The 12,209-nt window shown below is 32.0% G+C and overlaps 1 protein-coding gene across 1 annotated transcript in view; it reads left to right on the top strand.

The window, feature by feature from the left end:
* The first annotated feature begins 1,288 nt into the window (after positions 1-1,288).
* The window catches only part of LOC113403891 (glutamate receptor 1-like), a 125,200-nt gene continuing 114,279 nt past the window's right edge, over positions 1,289-12,209 (top strand). Inside the window, exon 1 of the mRNA XM_026644518.2 lies at positions 1,289-1,528. Coding sequence (XP_026500303.1) covers positions 1,408-1,528 — 121 coding nt within the window. The 5' untranslated portion in view covers positions 1,289-1,407. The remainder of the gene's footprint in view (positions 1,529-12,209) is intronic.

The raw sequence follows: 12,209 nt of genomic DNA, 5'->3' as shown, positions 1-12,209 counted from the left end.
AGCTCCCACTGCTGGGCTAAGGCCTCTTCACCCTTCGAGGAAAAGGTTTGGAGCATATTCAACCACGCTGTACCAGCGCGTTGGTGGATACACAAGTGGCAGAATTTCGTTGAAATTCGAAACTAGCAGGTTTCTTCGCGATGTTTTCCCTCACCGCCGAACACGAGATGAATTTCATAAAGACAAATGAAGGAATCTTGGTGGAACGTAACAATACTAAGTATTACTGTTGGAAGTATACTGGTGGAAAAATATATGTTGAGTTGGTGCCTAACTACCTACCTAGACAGGCTTACACAAAGCCCTACCGCTTATGTCTTATTAATAACTTCCTAGTACTGACAGTAATTAAAATATGTGCTATGTTTATTTTTATTATTGTACACCATTCTGGATAATAACAATTTAATTTTCTTATACGAACTCACCGAGCACAATAACTTGTATATACTATTGTTCGTCTTCATTTCTGCTCCTTCGAGGTCCTATTCAGACACGTACAAAAGGAACTTTATTTTGTAGACTCTTGATATTTTGATTCCTTAACACACAATACATCTGATGATTATGAATATTTGTTATCTGTAAATGTTCTTTTGAATATCGAACTAATATATATATTTTTTAAATATTTGTCTTTAAAAGACAAATCATTAGGTATAAAGTTTCTTTTATGAAGAATTTTTGGTCATTTATATTTTTTTAACAAACTTTAAATTTTATTTTAATAACCCAAAACGAAAATCAAGCAGTAATTTTTAATTTAAAAGAAATCCATAAATATTCGAACATAGTATAAGCTTATTAATTGTCAAAAATACAAAAACGTAGTTCGTACTAAGTTTTGAATCTAAAAATATATTATTCCATTCAATACATTTTATATGCGTCGTAGTTTCAAAATTGTATTAAATAAATTATTTCTAAATGGAATATCAGAATGAAGAACATTTTTTAAGCATTGTTACAATTAAATAAATTACGAATAAGAAATTCTTAGAAATCAAACGTTGAAAGTTTTCGAATATAAAAGATCAAATATTTTATATTTGAAAACTTTCCATCAGGTATTTATTTAGTACTATAGATATTTTACAGAGTGAGATGCTCATTTCCATGAGTGACACAAGTTGATTAATATTGTTATTATTTCAAGTTGAGTGTCAGTGTTAAGAACAAACTATAGTAGGCGTTTGTGAGTTTCCAACGAGTGGGAGAGAGGCAGCAGGGTCGCGTCCCCCGCGTCCCATGCTACGGCCGCCCCGCCTAGCCATCAGTCGCCCCTAAGTCACAGGTTCGTACGCAGCATCCGATTTCGAAACAATTTTCGTACAGAATCTTTCGTAAGCGTGACATGCAAGCTAGTTGAGTATGTGACATAGCGGGTACTAACCTGTACTTTAAAGGATGTATGCTAAAAAGTCAAATCAGAAGTGGAAAATGTGTATTTTAAACGCTGTCGGTTTATTATTTTCTCTCCTCGGGGTGTTGTCGGCGCAGTCCTTTCCCGTCGAAAAGATCGCTGTTGGTAAGTTTCTGAACACGTGATACTTAATTTTTTTTTTAAATACTTTATTTTTTTTATTTATTTTTCTATTTCGTTAATTTATTTTGATGCAGTGTTAATTTATTGTTATTTTATAAGACTTTGAACTTTTCTTAACATTTTTTTTTATTTTATTATTTCGTAGTGTTTTGTTGCTGTCTCGCTCACACGAAATGTCTTTGCGGTTGGATAGCGATATCGATTTTCTCTTTCTCTCTCGTCGCATTCGTCTCACTCTTTCGTGAAATCATGTGGGATAACAGCTATTTTGTACGTTGACTGCTCTTTTAAATATAACGCTCAAAAATACAAAGCATTTTTTTTTATTATAGCACCTTCATGGATGGATACTCAGTTTTACTGTTTTTATTGAGAACACATATTTAATAGACTTATACTACTATATAAATATACTTGTATATAAAAACTTCATTATACATTGAATTCTTAATAAATAATATTAATTTAATTTCAAAAAGAGAATACCTATATCCGTCATCATGTATATTGAATGCCTCATTGGTTTAGTGGCTTCGAGCTTCAGGTTCTCGAAGTCTCAGGATCAAATTCCAGATCGGAACGATAAATAAATATTGGGGTTTTTTTGTTAATAGATTCTTAGAAGCAGGCCGTGGTAAGTCTTCAGTGTTTACGTGCAAATGTAAAGCTGTTGGTCATGCGCCTGAAATCTTAGGTCGCCCCCAGTGGCCGCAGATTTGGCGCATCTTTCGTCTCATTCCACTATGAGAATGAGGGAATAAGGCGCACTTGTGTTTGCGCACTAGTAAATCCATCATATATTATACATTATATTAATTTCACTGTCATTGTTGCGTTTTAAAGAAATAATTAACAAAAGTTTAGGGTAATTGGGGAGGGGTCAAGCCGTAAACAACTTCTTTATATTGAGTAAAATAAAAATAAGAGCTGAATACTATATGCTTTTAACTAACTCTTACCTTACACGTAGGCGGAAAGGGGGTATGATGACGTAAGCAACATGCCGTGTGCCGTCACGGCGTACGACTCAGTCATACCCCCAAGGCTATTAGGTGTTTCACAACAAAACCTTTATAAATAATTTTCATTAAGTATTTACTGTATAGTATAGTCGCTCTAAATATTCCAGGTAAATCTTTTTTGACATTATATAAATGCGTCTTGATGTTAGGTTTGACTGACGCTTTTGACAGGACACAAGTCATTCAACATTAGGTTTTTCTTTGTAAATACAGCTCGTTCAGGCACAGTTTATTCGATACAAAATGATCGAGACGATGATGAATCGAGACTTGAGAAACTTAAAAAAAAATATCTTGGATGATTTTTTTTATTTTTTTTCAAAACGGTAAATAAGAGAATATCGGTTGAACACTTTAGAACCAGCACATCTTATACAGCCTAACATTTAATATGATTTAATAAAATGACGATTCGTAAGAGACGACTGAATGGCGAATACAATTAATTTTTAATTTGTTTTCTTTTGCAACTTTTGTTGTTACGCTACTGTACTTTTGTACTTCTCTCTCTCGTACCGTCTCTTTTCATATACAGCGACAATTCCTGTTTTGCGGTAGAATTTTATCCGCTGGCAATATTGGACTGAGCCGAGATGGTCCAGTGGTTAGAACGCGTGCATCTTAACCGATGATTTCGGGTTCAAACCCAGGCAGGCACCACTGAGTTTTCATGTGCTTAATTTATGTTTATAATTCATCTCGTGCTCGGCGGTGAAGGAAAACATCGTGAGGAAACCTGCATGTGTCTAATTTCAACGAAATTCTGCCACATGTGTATTCCACCAACCCGCATTGGAGCAGCGTGGTGGAATATGCTCCATACCTTCTCCTCAACGGGAGAAGAGGCCTTAGCCCAGCAGTGGGAAATTTACAGGCTGTTTGTGTTATGTTATATGTTATGTAATATTGGACTTATTCTGTATTAATCGTACTACGCTATATGATGTATCAACATTTTTTAAATTCTTTTTACAAAATATATTTTTTTCTTGTATCAAATAATCGGGTAATTCGAAGTGTTTTCAATAAATCGATATGCAGTTATTTCTATTTAAAAATCAAAGTTAATTGAATTAAACTAATAGTTATTTGTTTTTCCATCACTGAGATGATATTATTAGTTATTTTGAATTGTATTTTTTGCATAATTTTAAGAATATGTTAAAGCTGTTTTCATAATTAAGGAATTATACAAGAAATTATAATGATTTATTGAATACTTGCTTACTATCACGAGTTCGTCTGGTTGAAATAAGATTTTCTTTTAATTTCCATGTCGATTGTAGCGCCACCTAACGGGACTAATCTTATCCATACAGGGATAATGGTTAAGACATATAGATAATCAAATACACAAAAAAATATCATTGATTTCGGTCCAACAATTTAGACAGAGTTCCATTACATATACACGTACCGAATAATTAAATATACCTATAAATATTATCAACTAAAGTGGCTTTCTGTTTATCTTTGTCTCCGCTAACTCATTATAATCACTTATCGGTTTTTGATGCGGTTCCTAACAATAGCGATAAGCGAGGAGGGCTTGTATATATACCCACAATTGTCTACCTTTTAAGGTAAGCTCATACAAAGTACTCATATATGATGTGTAACATTTGATATCTCCTCTCGGTAATAAGAAACATCAACATTACATTATTTTGGAAAATGAGTTACTGCCATGTGACGACCGATATTGACCGAGCGTGATTAGCAATAGATGAACAGCAATGACTGAAACGAATTTGTAATAATATAACTTGTAGAAAATGCCTTAAAAAGGGCGTTGTTGTGGACTATCGGCCATCGAGGTGGTGCGGGTGTCACTTGGAATTCTCACGCGATATTCAAACGTGAAGTTCTGCAGTCAATGGATTAAACTGTTACTAGAGAGCTCCCGCCTATAAGTGAGAACAGCGCTCTTTGTTAGGTCAAATTTAGGCAATGGGCTGACGTGAAGTGACGTCTCGCCTTGCTGAGCAAACCAAGGTTTTCAGATACCAATTTGGCTTTAGCTACCAAATGACTACCGAACCGAACGACACTCGACAATCGACACACGAAACATAGACGCCAACTATTCCGATGCTAGCTTCGGCAGCAAGAGGAATGTCCTCAAAGTGTTGACAAATTGTAATTTTAAAGCGGTTAACGCGCAAATTTGGGTCCATTTGAGGTTAAACAGGACTCGGTTTAGTCGGTCCCAGTCCGAGACTTTGGTTAGTAAAAAGTCGATTTCAGACACAAGTTTGTTCTGGTTCTTTAACCATGTTTTTCAACGTGTTCCCGAGAAAAAGTGCCGCTGGTCCACCGTATGCACCTAATAAGATATATACTTTGCTGTCATCTACGTAACAGAGAATATTTCCGATTTATAATAATATGATAGAATTGACATGCAGAAGAAACAGAGTGGGTGACAGTACGCAGCCTTATGGAACACCAGAGTCTTAAGTCAGAGCATACACTGTCGACATCGACCTTGATGCTCCGATTTGTCAAATAGCTGGTGATTCAGTTGCATAATTTCCCGGGAAGTCCACAGGAAACATCGAAAGAAGCGCTTTGTGCCACATGCAATCGAAGGCCTTCGCTGTCGAAACCGGCTACTAATGTCTTCCCTAGGGTCTAAACTGTTTTCATCCATCTATGTGAAGCTAAGCGGGTCACTAGTATAGTCTAAGTCAATGTTCGGCTGTATATTAGAAATATTAGTCCAAAATTGATCAAGTAGCTTCTCACTCATTATCCCAATACAGATTGAATATATTATCATTATTTAATTATAAGTAATTTATATGTTATGGAGTAGAAGGACAGCAGATAGGAGCAGATATCATATAAATCATGTGATCTAGCTAGCTAAAGGTTATAAGGAAGTTATAAGGAACTAAAAACTTGACGTTGTCCTCTGTGAAAAAACAGTCACGTATTAAGGTTTTTTTTTTTCATTTTCTATATAATCACAATCTACTAAAGCAATTTATTTTTAAATTATAAATAAACACTTAATCATTCGTATAATTTGTTATTTACTATAACACTTTGATTATTTTTATAAAATTAAATACGTATGGTACGGGTTGGAAGAAATTATCTTTGAATTCATTTGTTTTTCCAAAGTTGCTGAGTCAGTTCGTGACCGTGATAGGTGGAATTCGAGAGACATGTCGGGCAAAATAATAAAAAAATAAGGACGCAATCAAAACTTGAATTCAATATGTTAAATGTATACTCCATGTATGCAAATCGTGAAAGCTCAAATTCTATTCAGAACGTAAATGCTCATTTCATAGTTGTTTCAAATTCATACAAAAATTATTTCATGAACTTTTAACATATTACACGTAACTTAACTAACGCTCCTTTATCTCTGGCAAAAATTTCGATTACGAAAAAATCGGACGTATAGTTCGTTGAGACCCTTTCAAAATTATTTTAAGTGCAGAGCGCACATGAAAAAAAATTTCATTTGGTTATGGAAGTTTTCTAACTAAGTCGTTTTAAGTTCAATACTATTCGTAAAATGATTATAGGTATAAATTTATAATGCTTCTAATCATACTCATGAGAAAACGTCGTTCCTTCCGATAGATAAAGAGATGTATTATAGGAATGAAAGAAAGCGTTTAAATATATTTATATACTTTTCATACAAAGAGGCAATTAAAAAAAAAAAAAAACGAATACAAATAAAATTAAAACGAATAAAATAAATTTGAATAATATAACTAAAATAAATATTTGTCAGCAACACTATTGCGTGATATTCTATTGGTCCATATTATTATCTGCATCAGCGCAATGTGTCGTTTAAGTACCACCAACTAGAGTTTAGTAAATACTATAGTTATATCATAGTCTATGTTTTTAAGGTTTTGTGTTTCTGATGAAATGAAATATACTATTATCGGTCCACCAGACTATTTTTATGAATCTACTGAACGAAGTGGTTTTTATTTGAGAATCGAATAGATTTAGTTCGGAATTTCAATCAATTAATAGTGTCAATGAATGCATTCCAATGCGGGATTCTAATTAAAAAAATAATAAAAAAAATAATCATTATGTCAATCAAAAGGTCAAAGGTTTTATCCTCATGATTACGACAATGAAACGATGTAGACAGATATTTTATATAATGCTGTACCAGTATGTAAGGTTATCTAGGTCACTTTTAAGAATTGAGAATTCCTAACTTCAAACTAAAACTGAACTAAAACGTTATTGACAAAAAAAAGGAAAAAAATGTTGTATTCGGATGGGCCCTATTTCGAACCAAGCACCCGAATAAATCCGAATAGGATTGTAACTAGACAATACAAAACCAAAAATCATTTAAAATGATATTGCTTGTCAATAAACAAAATACTGTGCTCAAAGAAAAATATACGAATAGAGAAGCAAAAGCTTATAGCTTTTCAAGCCATTTCTAAAAACAACACGTTTTTGTAAATACACGGGAGTTTTCAGTTAAACTGAATGAGACTACACTCTAAGGTTTTAATAATAGCCTTTGAAAACCACTACAATCCACCTCCTGGCTCTATCCATATATTTTCAATAAAATAGTATATTTTCATTCTAACTTTGGTAATTTTATACAATTGGCCGGGATTTAAATATATAAGTAAACACTTAACCAAAATCTCGCTAGGCTGTTATTGACCGCGTATCTTAGTGGATAATATTTAGTCATTCTCTAAAAACACCAAGAATTATCTATTATAATACCGGTCTACCATAATTTCGAAGCGATAAAATTTGGCTTAAAAAGCGTGTAAATAAATTATAAAACATTTAGCAACATGTGCGACACATATGCTATTATTAATTTGTAAACTGGAAGTGACGCAACGTTGACACATACAATTATGTGCTCACTAAAGAACAAAATTATAATATGTTGTAAAATGAGATGCATCACATTGTCAATTAAGTGTGATAATTCATTACGGTAAATGAAAATACTCCTGCCGTGTTATTTACACTACAATACACTGCATCGACCGGAGCTCGCGTAATAAACGAACGTTTATGAAGTGACGTAATAAATTGTCTGACCACAGATTAAAATTATCAGTAAAGACTTTCATCCCATCAACGTCAAAAATATTACAATATTTAATTTTCATGTTTAAAGGTACATTTTTTATTCAATTAAGTCTTAACGAGCACTTTAAATCCGTTAATAAAATATGTTGTGACAGTTTTAAAGTAAAAGCCTTGATGAGTTATGAATGTAATCGAAATGCTAAGTTAAATTTAGGTTAATTATTTTATTTAAGTCCACATTTTATGAATCTCAAACGAGATTACAGGCCGATCCTCCGAATTGGTTTAAATCTACGGCATACTATTAGAAATTAAATATCAAAAACTCAGCTTAGTTCTACTGGAAAAAAATACTCAAAGTTAAAGATAAAAAGTTCTTTGCTTTTTTTTATAAAGCGTGAGTTATCATAAAAATAGAATTGACAAAATAATTATCTACAAAAATAGTTTATATACATATATGGTGGATATTGGTATTCATATAAAATATTTATAACAACAATATTGCTTTCGCACAATTAAAGCCATATTCAATATTTGATTACAGTCAATAATTTATGCCAGAATTTTAATTATTTTATTCACGGTAAATTATACGGTAATTAAAGATATTATTTATATAAAACAACAATTTTAGGACCGTTATAATTTTCATTTTATAAACATTACAGCGTTAAAATAACTTTTAATTTATTATTAATTCAAAATAATGATTATCCGTCTAAATTTCTGAATCACGTTAACTTTTTAACGTTACTTATGTAGATACTCGAGTTTCATAAAGACGTCTTATACCTGTCTAAGATTCCATGGTCTACCGAGTATCACTTTGTAATCCCCTTAAGTCCTGCGATCACGAAAAACCAAAACTTTATTTATAAATTAGGGGGGCGATTGGGCTGTCCGGTCTACTAATAATCTTGGAGCTAGAGACTCCCTATGGGATGTTTTTAACAAAGTAGGAATACTTACAGTTACGTCACAATGTTGTGTATATTTACAATAATACGATTCTTATACTAATTTTAATAAATAGCGCTAGTCGGATGTTTATATAACGAAATAATATTTAACCGATATGTGACATTAATTAATAAATTATTGAACGGCACCGATATCGTGAATCAATAATAAAATCAGAGTGCGTCATGGGTTGCTTGTTTATTAATTTGTTAAATAACATTCAATAAACATATTTAGTCTCATAATTAATTTAAATAAATAAATATATTCAATTATTTTATTCACTTGTGGTGTTATTTTATCATTCTCTATTTCGTTTGCGTTTTATAAACCAGGGTATAATATATTTCATTGATAAGCAAAATATATTAATCAAAGATAAACTTCATTTCATATTTCATATTCTTAATGTCCGATTTTATTTTAATGAATTAAGCCCATTTATATTGTTCGTTTTATTTATTATCACAATAATAATAATGCATAATATTTAATAAGGAGTTTTAATAAGCTGTTTAGTAGTTTTGTATTTTTATGTTAGTATCAGACTGTAAATATCGTAGTACTAAACAAAAGTTACGCTCCTTGAACGTATGCTAGATACATATATAACAGAATATCATCAGGTTACACAGGTACACTGCTGAGGATGATATAAACTATAAACACAAATTAAGCACTTAGAAGTGGCTTTAAAATGTGTTCAAAAATAATATATAATAAAATATAATTTAATATGATACAAAGTATCACAATAAACACAGACGACCAAACTAAACCGTAAACGAGTTTATCAAAAAGCTGATGAATGGATTATATTATATGATTTTAATATTCGAATCAATACTTTGAACCCAGCAACAGATAAGAGCTGACCTTTGAATGTTGTACAATAAGCTTAAGCAAAATTTGATTTCTATCGAAGTTCGCAATCAATTAAAAGCGAGCGAATAAAGGCTAATTGACCTCAAAATGTTTCTTCCTCGTAATTAGACGCTAGAGCTGATAAATACGATGGATGGCTTAACATCCTCTACAATCCTTTATAATCCGTCATAACAACAGTAAACCTCTCTTAAATGTATTCAGTCGATAGAGGTTTAATATAACTTTGTATAATATTTTCTCTAATTATCTCGTAATTTCCAATATTTTCACGGGTTTGTTCGCGATCCTATTTTGTTTTCAATGTAATATCAGATTGATTTAATTTGACTATTTTATGTTTTGATCTCAAGACTTCGGCTTAAGTGTAGTATTTTTTTTTATGATACGGGTAGGCGGACGAGCAAATGGGCCACTTGATACTAAGTGTTCACCACCGCCCAACCACCACAAATGGCGCTGTAAGAAATATTAAGTATTCCTTACATCACCAATGCACCACTAACCTTGGGAACTAAGATGTTATGTGCCCTGTGCCTGTAGTTACACTGGCTCACTCACCCTTCAAACCGGAACACAACAACACTGAGTACTCTTGTTTATCAGTAGAATATCTGATGAGTAGGTGGTACCTAGTCAGACGGGCTTGCACAAAACCCAAAAAAAAATTAGTATATAAGATAAAATAAATAAATCAATAAATATGAAAATATTCACTTGATATATACATAGGCCACGACGAATTGAATTTGTCTAGCTGAACTTTATATATCTCCAGTATGGATGAAATACCGAGTATTGTGTATTTAAAAACTCATACTGGAGTAACTTAGTGGAATAGGCTCTTAAGAGCGCAGATCTAAATTCAATAAGTTTACAGTACCTGTTTATTACAGGTTGTTAGTATGTTATGCCTCTTCAAAACTTGTTTCGAACTGAGATTGAAGTCACGCCTCACCACATAGTACAAAATCTACACCAAAACATTAAGCCTTCAATAAAATCTCTAATCAAATCAAATGAATACGACATCATATTGTGATAATAGGACTACACTTGGTAGAATTAATGATTGAACATCATATGTTTGATATAATGATAAAATTAAACTGATGTTGAAGATATATACGTGACTAAATACTTGCTATATAAAGCAAGCAGTAGTTTAAAATTATGCGGCGTATTTAATCGTAATAAAAAAATGTAAAATTATAAAAAAAAAAAATATTTTGAAAATAGAATTTATGGTAATTCGTTGGTGTTTTTTGAACCGTTAAATATCTTACGTAATTTAAAGCCGTTTTACGAAACTTATTTCAAATAGGTTGTATGTGAGAGATCACACCGATGCAAGCGATTAGATCGTCTTTTTGCATCATTCTGATGTGAAATATCTATTTACATGCCTTCGGGTTAGACACGTTGCCGACATTGTCTGTCTCTTTCTACTGTATACAGTTTTATAATATTATTTTTGTTATTGTTTTAATTTACACGGGATTTTTAATAACAATTTAATTATTTTCAAATGTTGTTAATTTATTTTATTTCGTCTGTTTTTAAATCAATAGCTTTATAGCGAAAGCGACTTCGTTTCAATCGGGTGTCCCACGAAACCTTTCGTTTTTTTGTATTCAATACTTAAATGTAGCATATTTGTAAATTTTGTCTTATGTCTATGTCAAAACAATATTTAGTTCAACGATGTTACCCTTAATCATTTTCTCTGCTAATATTGTGCAAAAATATAAATAAAATGAAAATGTTATGAATAAACCGACTATCTAAGAATATCTTCTACTTCACTTATTTAACCTATCAAATTTCTAAATGAATATCAATTTATTTTACGTAGCCATTCATGAGTGTGTATTGGTTAGAAATACGTACTATTATTGGCTCCATTAGGCGATGAGACTAATCTCAAACCACATGGACCATCGTACGGTCGCATAATTGTCACCTAAAATTATTTTGTATTATCTATTATCATAATAATCTCGCGTGTTTGTTCATAAAATCAATTCGTACAAAGCAATTCCACTGTGAGTAAATATATAATTTAATAAAACCTATAATTATTTTCCTTTAAGTTTATCTTTGTTTTTGACCAAATTGTTCCGGTAACTCCCGCCTTTTTGACGCCAAAAAAATATCGTGGAACATATTCCACATTTAAATAAATAATCAAAAGATTATCGATAGACATATCATAAATGAGATTTTAAACTGCTCTCATAATATATTTAACCGGTGATAAAACTTGGGCTTCAGAAGCTGGTATTCGATAAAAACATAATCGTAAATATTAAGCAGAAAAGCGGGAATGTCCATTGTTGAGCGCTTGGCAGTTGTATTGTTTTGCTAAGTGTGAACGAAATCAACTTTATGCCTTTATGGCATGCGATAAATCCAGATGATATCCCCATAATGGTTGTTATTGATATCTATTTTGTTCCGTTATCCGAATGTATATCAGGCGTTCGTATTATCTTTTCTTTATTCGAATTATATTTATTAAAATATTAAGTAAAGATCCTGAATCTTAAAAGGCGATTGTACTTTCAAACCAAGCGTCGCTGATTTTATATTTGGTTAATTTGTTTAAATCGTTATCTACGGAGAAGTATTACGATTATAGTGACGAAGACCTTTTGCCGGATGAAATTCTGTCATCTGTGTAAAACCGTGCAACCGCTTTGGAGCAGCGTGGTGCGTTTATGTAGTCGCAT

This window comes from Vanessa tameamea, chromosome Z (assembly GCF_037043105.1).
Source record: "Vanessa tameamea isolate UH-Manoa-2023 chromosome Z, ilVanTame1 primary haplotype, whole genome shotgun sequence".
NCBI classification, from domain to species: domain Eukaryota; kingdom Metazoa; phylum Arthropoda; class Insecta; order Lepidoptera; family Nymphalidae; genus Vanessa; species Vanessa tameamea.
This window is presented reverse-complemented; position numbering and strand designations above follow the sequence as displayed.